This window comes from Triticum urartu, chromosome 6A (genome assembly GCF_056163025.1).
Source record: "Triticum urartu cultivar PI428250 chromosome 6A, HENAU_Tu73, whole genome shotgun sequence".
Taxonomy (NCBI): domain Eukaryota; kingdom Viridiplantae; phylum Streptophyta; class Magnoliopsida; order Poales; family Poaceae; genus Triticum; species Triticum urartu.
The window spans coordinates 598547168-598565820 of NC_141878.1; the positions used below are offsets into that span (position 1 = coordinate 598547168).

The window sequence follows — 18653 nt, forward strand, 5'->3', positions numbered from 1 at the left end:
TTTATGTTTATTTGCTGGGAATCATTTTTTTATTAGCGTATAGGCGTATGTTCTATTCAGTATCACAGCCAGCGGACAGCTATTCAAGTTTCACTAAATTTTAATTTGAAGTCGTAATGTTAGCATCTACAATTTTTTCTTTTGAATTTTCAAACGCACGGGGGGGGGGGGGGGGGGGGGATTCCCACCTGAATTGTATTCAGTAGCACACATGCCGTGAGTTGCAACTGGAGAAAAAAAATTGACGTGTAAGCAACACCCCATAGTGTCGGATTGAATCCGAAGAACATGCTTTTTGTCATGTTCATCAAACCATTCAACAACGCAATATGGGGACAGTGGCACCAGGTGGCATTAGAAAAAATTTACATATTAATTTATAGATATGAGTGAAGATAAAAAAATATGAATCTCTGCCATTTGCCCTAGCTCTTTCTCTCTCTCATTGGGAGAAAAAAATTTATCTCTTTGGCGTCCTTAGCTACAAGAGAAATGCGTTCCGAAGTTTATTTCAATTTGACAAAAGCCCTTCGAAATTCGGGTCTCCTGCCCAAGTCTGAGAAACCACTCTTTCGGTGCCAACCCCCAACCCCAAGTAATCCTGCGTGTTCAATGTGAAGACCCTTGATTCTGAGCAGTAGATTTTCTCATGACGGTTGAGATTTTTCTCTATAAATAACCCTCATCTTCCTTTTACGGTTCCGATGTCGTCGACATTTCTCGCCTCCTCACTCAGAAACCCCCATGTGCGCCGTCGCCCGTGCAAGTCCAATGAGTCTATCCACCGACGAATCTCCGGTGGACCTCGCCACATTTGTTCCTCGCCAACGTGGTAATTCTTCCTCGTCGTCTTGCCATAGTCGACCTCCACCACGGAGTTAGTGTACTGAGATCCGAACTTCTTGTCCCCTCCAGCCAGCATGTGCTCCAAAACGATGCCCCCAGGAGGGACAACGGTATCGAAGGTGTCATCATCGTCCGATCCGGTAGACCCGGATCTAGGGTTTCTCCTGGAGCATCACGAGTGGGGCACCATGACCTACAACAACGATGCGTCAAGAAGGGAAGGACATCATAGACACCGCCATCGTCCGCCATGACCGTATCGGCGCGATTTTCACCGGAAATCACGCCCCCCCGGTCTCGCAGCTGAGTGAAACCAAATGGAGCTTCGCCGTGACCAAAGCCGCCGTCGGCGCGCCAGCAGGTAGCCTCTAGCCGCCCATCACCGGTCCTCCACGCGCCACCGGTTGCCACGCCAGGGCGGATCTGGACGGGACGCCAGATCCATGGATTCCGTCGCCCATCTCCAGGCATAGACTCCACCGAGGGGAACATCTCCAGGCATCCATGGCCTTGTCTAACGCAAAAAGGACATCGAGTACACCTGAAGAGGTAGGCTTTTAAGAACATGTGCATGCTTAAATGGATGCTAGGTTGATCAGAACGATTGGGAGTTGGGCGGTGGGGGGTTGGGAGTTGGGAGGTGATTCTTGCTGTATGCTGGGCCATGCGCCTGACACAAAAAGGACAACCAACAATGTCTATAGGCCAGATCTGATTTGATTCGAGCAGTGGTACTTTTATTTGGCGCTTGTACTATTACGACTAGTGGTGCTTTTCCACACTTCCTAGATTTATTTGGCACACTTCGAATACTTTCAGGACCTCTTTGGACTGAAGTATTTTCATGGGAATTGTGGAGGCTTTGAATCCTAATAATTTTTCCCTATGGAATACTCATTTGGGTCATGGGATTGAGCCTACAAATTCCTATGGAATTTATTCATATGTCGTCATTCAGTAGGAATTCTAACATGAGCTTAGACCGCTCTTTATTTTTCCTTAGAGAAGCCGAATGCACGTTCACTCTATCTCTCTCTACTCTCTCGCCTCAGTCCTCTAGAAATCACTTGTTTCTTTCTTATCCATCATCCAAAGTCACTCGTTGCAGGATTCATGTGTTTTGAAATTCTATAGGATTCAACAGTATGTGACATTTGAATCCCGCGTTTAACCTAGTTTTACATTTTGTATTCCTGCAATCCAAAGAAGCCCTTAGTACCTACCTTCTATACATTTTATCATGTCGAATCATGAAATATAATATGACATATAAGTAAATATACACACCCACGTTCTTATTTGTGTAAGGACGTGAACATGGCATGTCACCGTCGTAGGTTTGCTTCGTACAACACAACATGACATGTATGCAAGAGAGAATGCACATCAAGGATTTTGCAAAACAAAATGTGTAGCAATGACATCAACAGTTTAAATGTTATTCGAAACAACAAAACCTTTAGTCCAAACAAGTTGGGGTAGGCTAGAGGTGAAACCCATAACATCTCGGGATCAACTCATGGTTCTGACATATGGATAGCAAGCTTCCATGCACCCCTGTCCAATTTAAATGTTATATGAAAACTTAAGAAAAAATTAACTCACAAACCATTAATATTGTTTACAATTTTTTATGGTTGACTTTTTCTGGATGAGAGCTTCAATACTAGATTCCATATAGGTATATTCTGACTTAAAACATTTTTCGCCATAAAAGTTACTACCAACTATTCATGAAATAATCATTTTATTGATACAAAAGTTACCACGTGCCAATCTGCTACGTAAATTCTAGTGACTATAGATTACTATGTGGTAAGAAACAAAGTAAAAGAAATTGTCCAAACATAAGTCACCATTTGACCTTTTTGTAATTTGCCATTGTATTGACGCTAAAATTACTATATGGTAACAACCTACCACAGAGATAGGATAGTAATTAGCATATTATCACGTGGTAGTTTTTTCTCCGAAAATAGTTTGTCAAAACATATGCATGAGAAACATAGTTTGAAAGTCCTCGATGATACAAAGCCAATAGTGAAAATGGATTTTGAATGAGACATAGTTTGATCTATAAAACATTTGTTATGCAAGAAATCAACTTGAATACACATACGTCACACAGTTTCCTTTTTATATGTGCATGTAGCATGATTGATCTTCTTATGCAATAACTGTAGTTGAAAGGGGCATCTGATTGATCAATGCTTCAAACGCGTGACAACAACACTACGACACACACAATGTAAATAAATAGCGGAGAGTGCACTCTCTGCATGTGAACACCATAGTTGAAAGGGACGTCTAACCAATCAAGCTTTGAATGCATGACAATGACGCCACACAATGAAAATGAACGGTGGGGAGAGAGCCCCTAGAAAAATTCCTTATATTTATCATAGTTTAATAGAAACGAGAGGTAAGCATTATCCCACATGCATATTTGTTGAATACAAGCATGTTTTTTTTTATAATTCTTTTAGCTTAATAAGGAGTTCTTCTTGTCGTCTTGGCAATGTCTATAGGCCAGGTCTGATTTGATTGGGACATGAACAATATTGAATCACTTATATACTATTAGGATTAGTGGTGCTTTTTCCGCAAAAAGAGAACTAGTGGTGCTTTTCCACAATTCCTAGCTCAGTAGCACGCGACACATGTATGCATGAGAGAATGTATAACTATGGTATCAACAATTTTTAGTTGTGTTCAAATTGTTTTAACTAGCAAACTATCAATCCGATTTATAATCATTTTATGGTTAGCTTCCTCCCAATGAGAGCTTCGATACTAGATCCCATATGGATACAATCTTATTATAAACATTTATCATCATAAAAATTGCCACCAATAGTTCATGAAGTGATCATTGTATTGGTACACAAGTTATCACGTGCCAATCAGCTATGAAAATGATAGTGACTAGAGGTTACTGTGTGGTAACAAGATAGTAAACAAAAAGTTTGTCCAAAAATAAGTTGCCATGTGACTTTTTTTAATTTGCACTGTATTAATGATAAAAATTACTATATGGTAACAACTCGTTACAAAGATAGGATGGCAATTTGCATATTATCGTGTGGTAGTTTTTTCTTTCTGAAAACAGTTTGCCAAAATGCATGTAAGAGAGATATATTTTGAAAGCCCTTGATTATACAAAGCCAGCAGTGGAAATTGATTATGAACGAGAAAAATAGTTTGAGGAATAAATATTTGTTATTCGAGAAATCAACTTGAATACATAAATGCCACTCGATTTCCTATTTTTTTAATGTACACCGAGCAATTTTTATGTGTTTTACTATGAGTGTAGCATGGCTGCGCTTCTGATACAGATACTGTAATTTTCTCATCAAGGTTGGATAGCTTACCCTATGCAGAGGACCGACGGAGGTTATCCTCATTTTCAAAAAGTTGTGTTGAAAGAGACATCTAACGAATCGATGCTTCAAACGCATGACAACAACACCACACAACGTAAACAAACAGTGATGAATACACTCTTCACATGTGAAGAGTACGGTTGAGAGGAGCATCTAACCAATCAATACTTTGAATGCATGACAATGACACCACACAATAAAAATAGATGGTGGAGGGAGCGTCCTTCCAAGATTCCTTACATTTTTCGTAGTTATTTTGGTTGGTACATTTTTCGTAGTTTGATAGTATAGTGGAATAAAATAGGACCGACAGGTAAGCATACGCCCATGTGCAGATTTGTTTAATACAAACATGATTTGTTTGGAATTTGTTTAGCTTGACAAAGAGGGATTATTGACTTGAGATGACTAGGTTTCTTTAGTGCCAAATAAAAAGACCAGCTGGCTCTCCACCGTACCTCTGCTTCAGTTCTCGCTCCCGCATCCCCGCTCAGCGCTCACCCTCCAGTCTCCACCACGCCGCCACCTCCGGCCACCGCGGATCCTCCTCTAGCCAGCCCCTTTAGGCGCGCAAGCCGCCGCGTCGTTCTCTCCTCCGGACTCCAGGTCTCCGGGTCGCTGCCATCGGTGCATTTACCTCGCCCAGATCCGTCCGGCGATTCGTCCGTTCCACTCCCCCGACCTCGCTGACGGCGGCGGCGACACGGAGGTGGGTTGCGCTGGGTGGAGATTAATGATTTAGGCACCTCCGCTGCATCGTGGTTTCACCATTTCGTGTCCGGCAGATTGATCCAGTTCAGGCATCGATAGCTGCTGCATTGTGGTCGTTTCAGTTTTAGGCATCTGTTTCTGTCAGTATGTCATCTGAACCTGATTCATTCTAGGTATCGTTGCCTGCTGCGTTTGTGGTTTCAGCCTCCAGCATGATGCATTTTATTTGGTCGAAGCACTGATTGCTTCACTGATTCGCTGCAGGGCGGTCGTGGGGAAAACAGGATCAATTGCCTCAACACACCCTGCAAGAGAAGGCTCTCTGATCCTGATCCATCCGCTCAACGCCCGTCAGCTAGCTCAGAGAAGGAGTACAGAGGAAGCTTTACCGATCGGTACTCATGGAGTCCACTGCACTGAGCATCGGCAAGTCCGTGGTGAATGAGGCGCTTCGCTACGCGACATCTGCCGTCGCCGAGGAGGTGGCTCTGCAGCTTGGAGTCCGACGTGACAAGGCCTTCGTCACGGATGAGCTGGAGATGATGCAGTCTTTCCTGATGGAGGCGCACGAGGAGCGAGACGAGCACAGCAAGGTGGTTAGAACCTGGGTGAAACAGGTTCGCGATGTCGCCTATGACGTCGAGGATGGCCTCCAGGATTTTGCCGTCCGTCTGCAGAAGCAGTCCTGGTGGCGTATCCCCCGCACGCTCCTCGACCGTCGCCATGTCGCCATGCAGATGAAGGAGCTGCGAGCCAAGGTCGAGGACGTGAGCCAAAGGAATGTGCGCTACCGCCTCATCGACGACAGCTCTAAACTCACTAAAGCTTCCGACTACTCAACCACTGCTGCTGCTGCTGCCATGTTTGATGTTGATGAAGCAAGAAGGCATGCTATGAATCAACATCAATCTGGATCAAGGTTGGATCTTGTCCAGCTCATCATCAACAACACAAAAAGAATGGGCTCAGGCCAAATTGGAGTGATTGGAGTGTGGGGAACAAGTGGCACCGTTGGGCATACCTCCATCATCTCAGAAGCCTATGAGAATGAAAATGTGAAACTCAACTTCCCGTGCCGAGCGTGGGTCAGAGTGACACGCCCTTTTCACCGAAAAGAATTTCTCCAGAGTATAATTGAACAGTTTCAAGCAACCACCGTAGGGGTGGTTGATTTTCTGCTGGAGCCGGAGGTGGAGAAAGCGAGGCATGAGTTGGCTCATGAGTACATTGGATATGTCAACAAGAAGAGGTACCTGATCGTGCTCACCGAACTATCCACCATCGAAGAATGGCACAAGATCAAAACGTGCTTCCCAGAAAACAAACTGGGCAGCCGGATCGTTGTATCCACAGAGCATGTTGAAGTTGCGAGCCTATGCCCAGGCCAGGAAAGTACTGTATCAGATCTCAAGCAATTATCTGCTGAACAGACCATCTATGCTTTTCACCAGCAGGTAACACAACTTTTTTTTGTTATCCATCTAGTTAGAAATCTGGAGGGTTTTTTTTTAATATCGCCCAAACTATGAACCCTTAAATCAGCTTAAATGCAGTATATAGTTGCCAGGGAGCATGTTCTCTGCAGGCTTAGATTAATATGTGTGTTTGTACAAGGCCGTTAAGGGAAAATTCCTGGTGCAGTCCCTCCCGTTCCACCAAGAAGAGAATAATCCCCTAGGCATGGAAGGAATCGCACTCCTTGGATTTTCTTTGACAGAAAATAGTTAGGACTCTACTCCATGTATTTATATATTTTTGCTTTTTGTAATATATACAGAGAAGAGAAAGACAAAAAGACCAACTCTACATAAAAACATTGAAAATTTACAAGAAACCGTCAACCTAAGAAAGTAAGTTGATATACGCTTTCCTAGACTCCTCGGATTCCTTGTCGATTATATATATTTAAAAAGGCTAATATTTCTTGCGGATATGCTTCCTCTGCCCAGATCCCTAGTAGCAATAACTGCTGTCCTGTGGAGAGGTTATTTCTGCCGTCCTGTGTAAAGAAACAAAGCCTCCCTGCCACCCGCTGGAGCTTCACGGCAAGGATGCTAGGAGTCGTGCACTAAAGTGGTGAAAACAGGGATATTTCGTCCCAGATAGAAGCATTATGCCACAACTGTTAGAATTGAAACTACAAGGATTTGCTGCAATGCTTTGGTCAAGCAATCGTCCAAGATTTTGCTAGTGTTGTAGGTGGTCATAGTAGCGGAGCTGGAATTCAGACATGGGGACGGTGAACACTGAAGAAACGGGCATTAGTGCCTGCCTTCTATGCAAGGTTTACGAGTCGACAAGTCATTCCAAGGTTGAGACTCATAGACTAAGCGTAACTAATCGACACTAGTCGACACTAAAGTTGCGACTCATAGAATAGACGGCACTGAAGTGTAGTCGGCCCTGGAGTTGAGACTCATAGACTAGTCCTTGGACTCATAATCTATGCTTCTATGTAACTAAGGACTTAGTAGTTAGTAGCGCATAAGTACAAGTAAATATTTAGAGCATAAATACTAGCACTGCTGATTCATGAATAATTTGTGTTTGGCTTCTTTTCCACATTTAGAGCATAAGTTCAATAAGTTTATGTTCTCTTGTAGTACTTGTGAACTTTTTATGTGATTCATGAATAATTTGTGTTTGGCTTCTTTTCCACATTTTTAATTCTGGACCGCTTGACAAGGAGGTCTCAATTTTCTTTTGACTTATATATACATGCCATTCGAGCTTGATTGACTACTTTTGGTTCATTGCGCCATTAACATTGTTGTGTAGCAACAGGACATGGACTGAACTTATTTTGGTAGTATTTATTTTTGGAGTGATCATTAAAAAATTATCTAACTGTTTTTTTTGCTTCGTTTAGAGTTCTCAAGATGCTACATATTCATCAAAATCAGTGCCTAGCTCAATGTTACCCTACAGTGCTAAGAATGAGATACATGAAGACCAATCTAATATTGGTGTTGCTGGAAAGATGATGGTGCAAGAGAGTCTCACACGTACAAACACAATGGCAGGTGTTCTAGAGGAATTTCAGCTTATTGGACGTGAGAAAGAAAAATATGATATTATTGAACTAATTAGAGAACAAGCTAGCACCCATCAATTTCAGGTGATTGCAGTGTGGGGAATGGGTGGTCTTGGAAAAACCACTCTGATAAAAGATGTTTACCAAAGACAAGAGGTCACTAACATGTTTGACAAATATGCTTTCGTCCCAGTCTTGCGGCCTTTCAAACTTGAGGAGCTCCTTAGGACCTTGGCATTGCAACTAGATGCAAGCAAGGGTGCCAAGGAATTTGTTGGTGACACTGCAGAAAATATTGGTTTAATGGGAGTTGCAGACTTGACTGAAGTGTTGGGCAGGCATATAGAAGGAAAGAGCTGCTTGATTGTTCTTGATGACCTCTCATCTACCACGGAATGGGATAAAATATTGGAAAATTTAGTTGTGAAGAATGATCTTAGCGTGGTCATTGTGATCACCACAAGGCGGGAGGATATTGCTAAGCATTGTTGCAAGAAACCAATGTGTGTACGCTTGCTCGACGGTCTTCAAGAAAAGGATGCATGTAACCTCTTCACGAAAAAGGTACTGAAAGAGTATAAATCATATCATTCAGTTTATATGAAATCAGGATTTAATGTTGAAGGCTTATTTCGGATTAGTAAATTGTAAGCACAACACACTACCAATCCTTTTTTGCGAAAACATAAGATTAGGCCTCCATGACTAATGTTGTAGGGTCATACTGTAGCAATGATAGTTTCAGCAATTAAAGCAACCGATTGCATCGCCCATTGCCTGGTTAGGCCATGTTAGGATTAGCAATAAGCCGTTAATATTCCATGACTTCACCATTTCTCTTATCGAATTATATGTGCCAGAAAGAATCATGTAGCTTAACTGAGTGTCTTTTCCATGATATTTTTTCCAAATTGTTGAAAACTACAGGTGTTCTGTTCCAAATGGTAATAGATAAGTTTCTCTTAGTTTTCCTATTTTCTAAACTTAGCAAAGTCACAAATTCTAGTTTTCAAACATTACCAAAAAAAATTCTACATGCAAAGAATGGCTAGTAACATGTTCATGTAAACTTTGGTACAAAATATCAGTTTGAGAGACATGCACAGTAAGTTGTACATGCAGTCCATTGTACAGCAACAGATTGATTTCCTATTTCATACAACAATAGAAGAAATATTTCTTCCGGCCTGAAGCTTATTACCATGTCACTACAAAAAGAGTAGCAAAACAAAAGAACATTTTTACATAGCCTACCATATATATGCTCCCACCCAAACCAGTGTAGACTAGTTAATAAATAAACTAGGGCGGCTAGTTTGCATGTACCTGATTCATTTAATTTAATTATAGAGTAGTAAAAGATTATTGTATGTTGCACAATTGCAGGTATTTAAGAATAAGACCACAGATTTGGCTAAGCACTATCCTGAGTTGGTTGCACCAGCAAAACAGATCCTAAAGAAGTGTGATGGGTTTCCCCTTGCGATAGTTACCATAGGTGGTTTCCTGGCAGACCAGCCAAAAAAAACTGTTACAGAGTGGAGGAAACTGAATGAGCATATCAATGTTGAGCTGGAGATGAATCCAAAGTTTGAGGCCATGAAAACAGTCCTTATGAAAAATTATGATGGCCTACCCTATTACCTTAAGTCTTGTTTTATGTACTTCTCCATCTTCCCTGAAGACCGCAATGTTAGCCGGCGACGTTTGGTTTACCGATGGATCGCGGAAGGTTATGCATGAGACTTACCCATAGGGAACAGATACTTCATGGAACTCATAGAGAGAAGCATGATATTACCAACTCAGCAAATAGTTTGTAGCATACAAGGCTTTGACTCCTGCCAGCTACACGATCTAATCCGTGATACCAGCATTGAGAAGTCAATGGAGGAAAATCTTGTTGTCAGGCTGGAGGAAGGGTGCAGCTTGAACCCCCGTGGCGCAGTGCGTCACCTTGCCATAAGCAGCAACTGGGAGGGAGACGAGCATGAGTTGAAGAGCACAGTGGAGTTGTCCCGTATACGATCATTAACAGTGTTTGGCAAGTGGAGGTCATTCTACATTTCTGCCAAGATGAGGTTTCTCCGGGTGCTGGACCTGGAAGGAACATGTGGGTTAAAAGATCACCACCTTAAGCACATTAGGGAGCTTCTTCATCTCAAATACCTCTCCCTAAGAGGATGTTGCAATATCTATAACCTCCCAGATTCGGTGGGTAATCTGAGACAACTCGGGACACTAGACATCAAAGAGACGGGTATAGCTATGCTGCCCAAAACCACCATCAAGCTAATTAAGCTGTGTTATCTCAATGCTGGTAGCAATTACACAGGGGGGGAAGAGAAAGATTGTCTTACAAAGTTTCTAGAAATTTTGGAGTTGCAATGAGAGTTATGTCCATCTTGTTGCTTATGTGAGCAGTTAGACATGGATGACTTCAGCAGGCATGATATTTGCACTATTGGTTGCTGCATAATGTTCCCTAATATCATTAGGGGTCTAGATGAGTATGGTGTTAAGGTGCCAAGAGGGACCAGGAAACTGAAAGCCCTGCGTACACTGCGGTATGTGCACCTAGCCTGGGGAAAATACCATTATCAAAGAGATAAAAGGCCTCACCAGCCTGCGGAAGCTAGGAGTGGTCGGAATCAACAAGATAAATGGTCCGGAGTTCTGTTCAGCCATTTCCAATCTTAGACTCCTTGAATCGTTGTCAGTGCGGTCAGGTGATAGCTTAACTGGTTGTTTGGATGCCATATCCACAGCTCCAGAAAACCTCCAGAGCGTCAAGCTGTCCGGTAGCCTGGAAGAATTGCCAAAATGGATTATGGGGCTCCAGAGTTTGTCGGCCTATCATGCAACCGTGCAGCAATGCAGGCCCTTGAGAACCTGCCAAACCTATCAATTCTGGGTTTATGGGAGAGACAGTTTAAGATGGATGTACTCCATTTCCAGGGTGGCGTTTTCAGAAGGCTCACGGTGCTTGATCTTTTCTATAAAAGGATGGAAATTAAATTAGTGGATTTTGAGAAAGAGTCAGTGCCCAATCTTGAGATGCTGACCCTTAGGCTGACTGATACTGAAACTGCCTTCTCTGGGCTAGAATTTCTGCAAAGCATCAAGGAAGTGCGTCTCTATGTTAATTTTACCTTCATTTCGATTCCCCGAGAAAATATGACATTCAAAGAAAGGGAGAAAGAAGCAGAAAAGAAGACAAAAACCGTGAAAGACAAAGTCAGGGAGGACTTGCGGATCCAGCTTGACAGGAACAAGAACCGGCCCGTCCTAAAGGTGGAATGAGCTTAGAAACATGGGGCAACTAACTTCTGTCCAGAATATCCTGACTGAGAGGCTGCCATGCCATGCCATGCCGTTGGAGAATCTATCCTTTATCTACTCTTTTGTTTTATATCTTGCACTCCTCGTTTTATTGTAATATAATGTGTTGAAATAAAGCACACGCATCTGTTCTGCTTCTGCAGCTGTTAGTGATGGTATTCCTTTTTTCTGCTTTGGGTGTCTCTTTGATTTTCTGAAGAATGAATGGCCACTGCAATACATGATGCTCTGTAACCGTATTTTCTCCTGGGCTGCTTAATAAGGGTGTGGTGATATCTTAGGCGATTGTAAAACTATCTGAATTAGATGCATATAAAATTCGTCAGTACTCTGCTGTACTATGTTGCATCATATGCTACGCTTGTCACCAATTTCTTTTGCAATTGGTGATTATGCCAATTCTGCTTTGGGGCTCTGCTTTGATTTGGTGGAGATTGAATCGGCTCTGCAATATAAGGTGCTCTGTATCTGTATGTATGTTCCGGCCCGCGATGTGCACCCATCGTTGGGCTGTTGCAATAAGGTGCTGGTAATACCTTTGGCAATTGTAAAATGCTTGGATTGGATGGGGAAAACTTGTCATTACTTTGCATCATACGCGATTGCTTGTTTACAACTCTTCTCTTCTGTCCTTGGTGATCATCATGATCTCGAAGGGTCAGGCCATCTACGTAGTCAGGCAGCAACTATAGTCCATGCGAAACAGTTTAGTTGCCTTACTAGTACATCTCTGCTGCGTCTCGCTGATTGCCTGGAGTGGGACTATAATTGGCCCAGCCTAGTAGAGGAGTAATAGTTAATTCCTTCGTTACGTTTGTTTCATTGCTTTGTTTTTTTATTTTCCTAATAATTTTATTTACATTTCTGAAATGAAAAATCATTTGTTTGCCCAAAATTTTAAAATGTTAGTACCATTATAGAGTAATTTTGACATTTAAAAATGTTCACACATGTAACATTTTGTTTGTAACATTTTTTATAACGTTCATGAAAATGTAAATTTTAGTTAACATAGTTTAAAAAGACAAAAAATCACACAATAAATAAAAAACAAATAACCATCGTTATTTTTATTACGAAGGGGTATGTATCAAATCATCGCTTAATGGTGTACCCAAGCAAAAGTGTTACCGGTATTTTTGTACTTCCTCCGTTTCATAATGTAGTGCATATACATATTCTAGAAAAGTCAAATTGTACAAACTTTGACCAAGTTTGTAGGAAAACTATTTAGATCTTTAAAATCAAATTTATACAATATGAAAATATGGCTTATGATGTATCTAATGAGATGTATTTAGTATTATAGATGTATATATTTGTCTTCATGATGAGACAATATGAAATTATTCATGGAACTCGTAGAGAGAAGCATGACATTACCAACTCAGCAATCAGCTTGCAGCATACAAGGATTTGACTCCTGCCAGCTACACGATCTGATTCGTGATATCAGCATTGCAGAGTCAATGGAGGAAAATCTTGTTTTCAGGTTGGAGGAAGGCTGCCGCTTGAACACTGCCATAAGCAGCAACTGGGAGGGAGATGAGCGTGAGTTGGAGAGTACCGTGGAGTTGTCCCGTATACGATCATTGACAGTGTTTAGCAAGTGGAAGCCATTTTACATTTCTGATAAGATGAGGTTTCTCCGGGTGCTGGACCTGGAAGGAACAAAAGGGTTAAGAAGTCATCACCTTGAGCACATTGGGGAGCTTCTTCATCTGAGATACCTCTCTCTACGAGGGCGTGGTGGCATCTTTTACCTCCCAGATTCTGTGGGTAATCTGAGACAACTCGAGACACTAGACATCAAAGAGACGAGTATAGCTAAGTTGCCGAGAACCATCATCAAGCTTAGTAAGCTATGTTATCTCCATGCTGGTAGCAGTTCATTATTACCGTATAAAGAGGGAAATTGTTTTTCAAAGTGTGAAGACATCTTTGTAGAGCAATGTTTATGCTGCTTAGGCATTGGTAATTCAGACAGGTGTGATGCGTGCACTATTGCTTGCTGCATAATATACCCTAATATCATTAGGGGCATAGCTGCTTTTGGTGTTAAGTTGCCAACAGGGAGCAGGAAACTGAAGGCCCTGCGTACACTGCGGTATGTTCATCTTGCCTGGGGAAATGACGTTATAAAAGAGATAAAAGGTCTCACTGGCCTGCAGAAGCTAGGAGTGGTCGGTATCAACAAGAAAAATGGTCCAGGTTTCTGTTCGGCCATTTCCAGCCTCAGCCATCTTGAATCATTGTCAGTGCGGTCAGGGGATTGCCTAAATGGCTGTTTGGATGGCATGTCCACAGCTCCGGAAAACCTGCAGAGCCTCAAGCTATCCGGCAGCCTGGAAAAACTGCCAGAATGGATCAAGGGGCTCCTAAATCTTGTGAAGCTCAGGTTAGAACTCAGCAGGCTATCAGGGAACCTCGAAACCATGCAAGTCCTTGGGAACCTACCAAACCTATCCATTCTGGGTTTGTGGGATGAACGGTTTAAGATTGATGTACTCCAGTTCCAGACTGACCTTTTCAGCAGGCTCACGGTGCTTGATCTTTTCTACACAAGTATGAAAATTAAATTAGTGAAGTTTGAGAAAGGATCAATGCCCAATCTTGAGTTGCTGACCCTTAGCCTTGGAGATACTGAAGCTGCCTTCTCTGGGCTAGAACTTCTCCAAAGCATCAGGGAAGTACGGCTTAGTTTTCATTATATCAGGTTTACACCCAAATCATCAAAAACGGGGGGGATCGAAAGATTGTACAAAGGAGAGTATGAATGGATGAAGGAAAAAGATAGGAGAAACAAACCCAAGCAAGATAAAGTCAGGGAGGAGTTGCAGATGCAGCTTGATAGGAATAAGAATAAGAATCGGCCAGTCTTGAAGGTGCAATGAGCTCAGAAACCTGGGGCTATTTCTGTGCTAAATATCCTGACAAGTGTCTGCCATGCCATGCTGTTGGAGTATATATCATTTATCTACTCTCTTGTTTTATTTCTCGCATTCCTCGTTATATTGTGTTAATGGATTGAAATAAAGCCGACGCGAGTCGACGGCACTGTTATTCTGTGGCTGTTATTGTTGAATTTGCTTTTCTTTACCTACTTTGGGTATCTCCTTGATTTTCTGAAGAATGACTAGCCTCGGCAATGTATGATGCTCTGTCTCTGTGTTATGTTCCGGCGATGTGTGTGCACCATTGCTGGGCTGTTTAATAAGGGTATGGTGATATCTTAGGCGATTCTAAACTGTTTGGATTAGATGGAGAAAATTCGTCAGCACTCTACTACTACGTTGCATCATATGCAACGCCTGTAACCCTTTTATTTTGCCCATGTGGACCATGCCATTTCTGCTCTGGGGCTCTGCTTTGATTTGGCGAAGAATGAGCCGGCACTGCAATACAGCATGCTCTGTATCTGTAATTCTGTATGTTCCGGCCGGCGATGTGTATATACCATTGTTGGGTGTGCTGTTCTGACAAGGCGGCAGTAATATCTTTGGTAGTTGTAAACTGTTTGGATTAGATGGTGAGATCCCGTCAGTGTTTTGCATCGATCATATTCCTTTTCTTCTGTTCTCCTTGGTGATCATCATGTCAGCCTCTCGGCTCTGTCTTTCACCTGTCAGCAGAAATGCAAAATGAACGATGTAACCACATATGATCTACACCGTCATGTGCAGCTTATAGATGAAGGGAGGGAGAACCTCATCTGCGCATGCCATGGCGGACATGAAGAGGGTATAGCAAGTAGTACATACGTACATCTCATCAGGGCGCCGGCTAAAATCCTCGCCAACAACCAATCGAGCCGGAGCATGGCACCATATACATACTCAGGTGCAGCTCCATCGATGAAGTACAAGGGCAGGTATTCTCTAACAAAATATATATTGTAGAAGGAGCAGAGGCAGGCCTAGGTCCAGGCAGGGGCTATAGGAGTGCAGTGCTCAAGCGAAGGGACTGTAGTGAACCGGCCTACTAATAGTTAGTTCCTTCGTTACGCTCATTTCTTTCACTCATTTGCTTTTATTCCTTTTTTTCTTACTTTTATTTAAAATTTCTAAACGAAAACTAGTTTACTTTATCCTTTTAAAAAGGTTCACCATGCATTTAGAAAATGATGAATTCTTTGTAAATTGTTTTAAAAAGATTTGTACCATTCAAACAAATGTTCTTGACATTTCAAAATTTTGGCCAAGCACTATTCCAGAATTGGTTGAACCTGCAAAACTCATCCTAAGGAAGTGCAATGGACTTCCTGTTGCTATAGTCACTATAGGTGGTTTCTTGGCAGACCAACCAACAAAAACTGCTGCAGAGTGGAGGAAATTGAATGAGCATATCAGTGTTGAGCTAGAGATGAATCCTAAGCTCGATGTCATAAAAACAGTCCTTGTGAAAAGTTATGATGGCTTACCCTATTACCTCAAGTCTTGTTTTATGTACATGTCCATCTTTTCCGAAGATCGCAATGTTAGCTGGAGATGATTGGTGTACCAATGGATCCTAGAAGGTTACATGCAGGATAGATCAGGAGCGGATAGATACTTCATGGAACTCATAGAGAGAAGCATGATATTACCAACTCAGCAATCAGTTTACAGTGTACAAGGATTTGACTCCTGCCAGCTACATGATCTGATCCGTGATATCAGCATTGCCAAGTCAGTGGAGGAAAATCTTGTTTTCAGGCTGGAGGAAGGTTGTAGGCTTGTAGCTCGAACACTCATGGTGCGGTGGGTCACATTGCCATAAGCAACAACTGGAAGGGAGATGAGCATGAGTTCGAGAGCACTGTGGAGCTGCCCCGTATAAGGTCATTGACGGTGTATGGCAAGTACAGGCCATTTTACATTTCCGATAGGATGAGGTTTCTTCGGGTGCTTGACCTTGAAGATACAATAGGTCTCACGGATCACCACCTTGAGATCGTTGGGAAGCTTATTCATCTCAGATTCCTTTCTCTAAGAAGGTGTTTGGACATCTCCTACCTTCCAGATTCTGTGGGTAACCTGAGACAACTTGAGACACTAGACATCAGATATACACGAATATTGGTGCTGCCCAAAACCATCACCAAGCTGAGCAAGCTACGTTATCTGCATGCTGGCGTGAGTTATGGTGTTAAGGTTCCAGTAGGGATCAGGAAAGTGAATACCCTGCACACGCTGCGGTATGTGAACCTTCTGGAGGGGAATGCCGTCATGCAGGAGATAATAAGTCTAACCGGATTGCGCAAACTAGGAGTTTTTGGCATCAACACGAAAAATGGTCCGGAGTTCTGTGTAGCCATTTCTAGACTCGGCTGTCTTGAATCTTTGTCAGTTCGGTCAGAAAAAAAGGATTTACATGACTGCTTGGCGCTTGCATGATATGGCTTGGCCTCCGGAAAAACTGCAGACCCTCAAACTGCGTGGCTGCCTAAATTGTTTGCCAGAATGGATCAAGGGGCTCGAGAATCTCGTGAAGCTCAATCTAGAATTGACTGGGCTATTAGGAGATAGTGAAACCATGCAAGTCATTGGGAACCTACCAAACCTATCCATTCTTCGTTTGCTGGACCGTGATATCGGAGAACCTATCAGTATCACTTTCCAGGCTGGCCTTTTCAGAAGCCTCGTGGTATTCTATCTTGTTTGCATGCATGTGAAAATCGAATCGCTGCAGTTTGAGCGGATAGCAATGCCGAAACTTGAGGTGTTGAGCCTGCGACTATTTGATTCTGCAACGGGCATTTCTGGGCTGGGATTTCTCCCAAGCATCAGGGAAGTACAGCTCATTGTGGAGTTTTACTCATTTCATATCCAACGCACTGAAGATATAACACATAGAGAAGCACACAATGAAGCAAGATGCAGGGAATACACAGTGTCGTCGGGAACAAGGAGGACATCAGGAAGCAGCTCGCCAGCAATAAAAACGGTCCCACTTTGAAGGTGCAACATATGTGTCGTCGGGAACAAGAACAGAAGCAGTTTCTGTTAAATTTCGTGCAAACACAACTTCTGTCTCTTCCTGAAGCATATGAGAACTTTTTATGCGGTTCTGCTTCAAACCTTCTTTTTCGACGATAAATGTAGTTGTTCAACCTTAACCTGTGCTTTGCAACTCAGAGGATGCAAGTAAGAGGAAGATGAAGCATGAGAAGCACGGGGAACTTCAAGTTGCAGGTGTTGTCGTCTGGGTTATCAATTTCTCTTCTGTTTTCTAAGATGGTTGTTTCCATTTCTTTTAGCCTGTACCATAGCAAGTGCCCTAGCAAGTGTGAATGGTACAGTTGGTAGTGTCTCTTAGCTTTAATCTTGATTCCATTAGCTGCATGAGTGTTGTTTCCGTTTCGCATATAGTTCAGTTGATCGAGTAATTTGCTGGGCATCGGTAGGAGTCTTGGTTCATCAGGTGTGAAGGGTACTGGAGTTGCCAGAGATGGATGAAATCTTTGGCATCTCAGGCTACTGGAGGTACCATGCTTGATCTTCAGGAATTGTTTCAGATTTTTGGAGCCCGATAGAATGTTCTGAGTGTACAGGAAACAATGGATGGACTTTTTGACATCTGTTTGCGCATGAATTTTCAGTTATCGTTTCCAACTTCTTGAGTCAGATGGTGTGTGCAAACAACCAGCAATATTCATGCTAAATTCATAAGAGTCCACTCAAGGCACTCTTCTTTATGTCTGGGAAATCCTTCAAGAAGTTCTTGAGCACTCTGCAATTTTTGGTTGGCGTGTTCATGGTGTTTCCGTGGTGTAGAACAAAACAGAGGATGCCTCCATCCTAGCTAGCGATGTTGGTGCTGAAATTTTAACAGCACAGTCCGGTGATACCTGCAACTCCCATATTCCAGGCAATATCAATTTTGTGTTCTTTTACTCAGATTATTAATTTTATGTTTATTTGCTGGGAATCATTTTTTTATTAGCGTATAGGCGTATGTTCTATTCAGTATCACAGCCAGCGGACAGCTATTCAAGTTTCACTAAATTTTAATTTGAAGTCGTAATGTTAGCATCTACAATTTTTTCTTTTGAATTTTCAAACGCACGGGGGGGGGGGGGGGGGGGGGGGGGATTCCCACCTGAATTGTATTCAGTAGCACACATGCCGTGAGTTGCAACTGGAGAAAAAAAATTGACGTGTAAGCAACACCCCATAGTGTCGGATTGAATCCGAAGAACATGCTTTTTGTCATGTTCATCAAACCATTCAACAACGCAATATGGGGACAGTGGCACCAGGTGGCATTAGAAAAAATTTACATATTAATTTATAGATATGAGTGAAGATAAAAAAATATGAATCTCTGCCATTTGCCCTAGCTCTTTCTCTCTC

At 42.4% G+C, this 18653-nt stretch overlaps 1 protein-coding gene and 2 pseudogenes across 1 annotated transcript; all 3 read left to right on the forward strand.

Annotated features, from left to right (window-relative positions):
* The first annotated feature begins 5344 nt into the window (after window positions 1–5344).
* On the forward strand, window positions 5345–11280 carry LOC147967027 (disease resistance protein Pik-2-like; annotated as a pseudogene).
* Window positions 11281–12671: 1391 nt separating this feature from the next.
* On the forward strand, window positions 12672–14213 carry LOC147967028 (disease resistance protein Pik-2-like). The gene is made up of 2 exons (XM_087527442.1): window positions 12672–13176; window positions 13267–14213. Exons 1-2 carry the CDS (start codon window positions 12672–12674, stop codon window positions 14211–14213), a joined length of 1452 nt encoding a protein of 483 aa, XP_087383568.1.
* Window positions 14214–15504: 1291 nt separating this feature from the next.
* LOC147967029 (disease resistance protein PIK6-NP-like) lies at window positions 15505–17256 on the forward strand (annotated as a pseudogene).
* Window positions 17257–18653: the final 1397 nt, after the last annotated feature.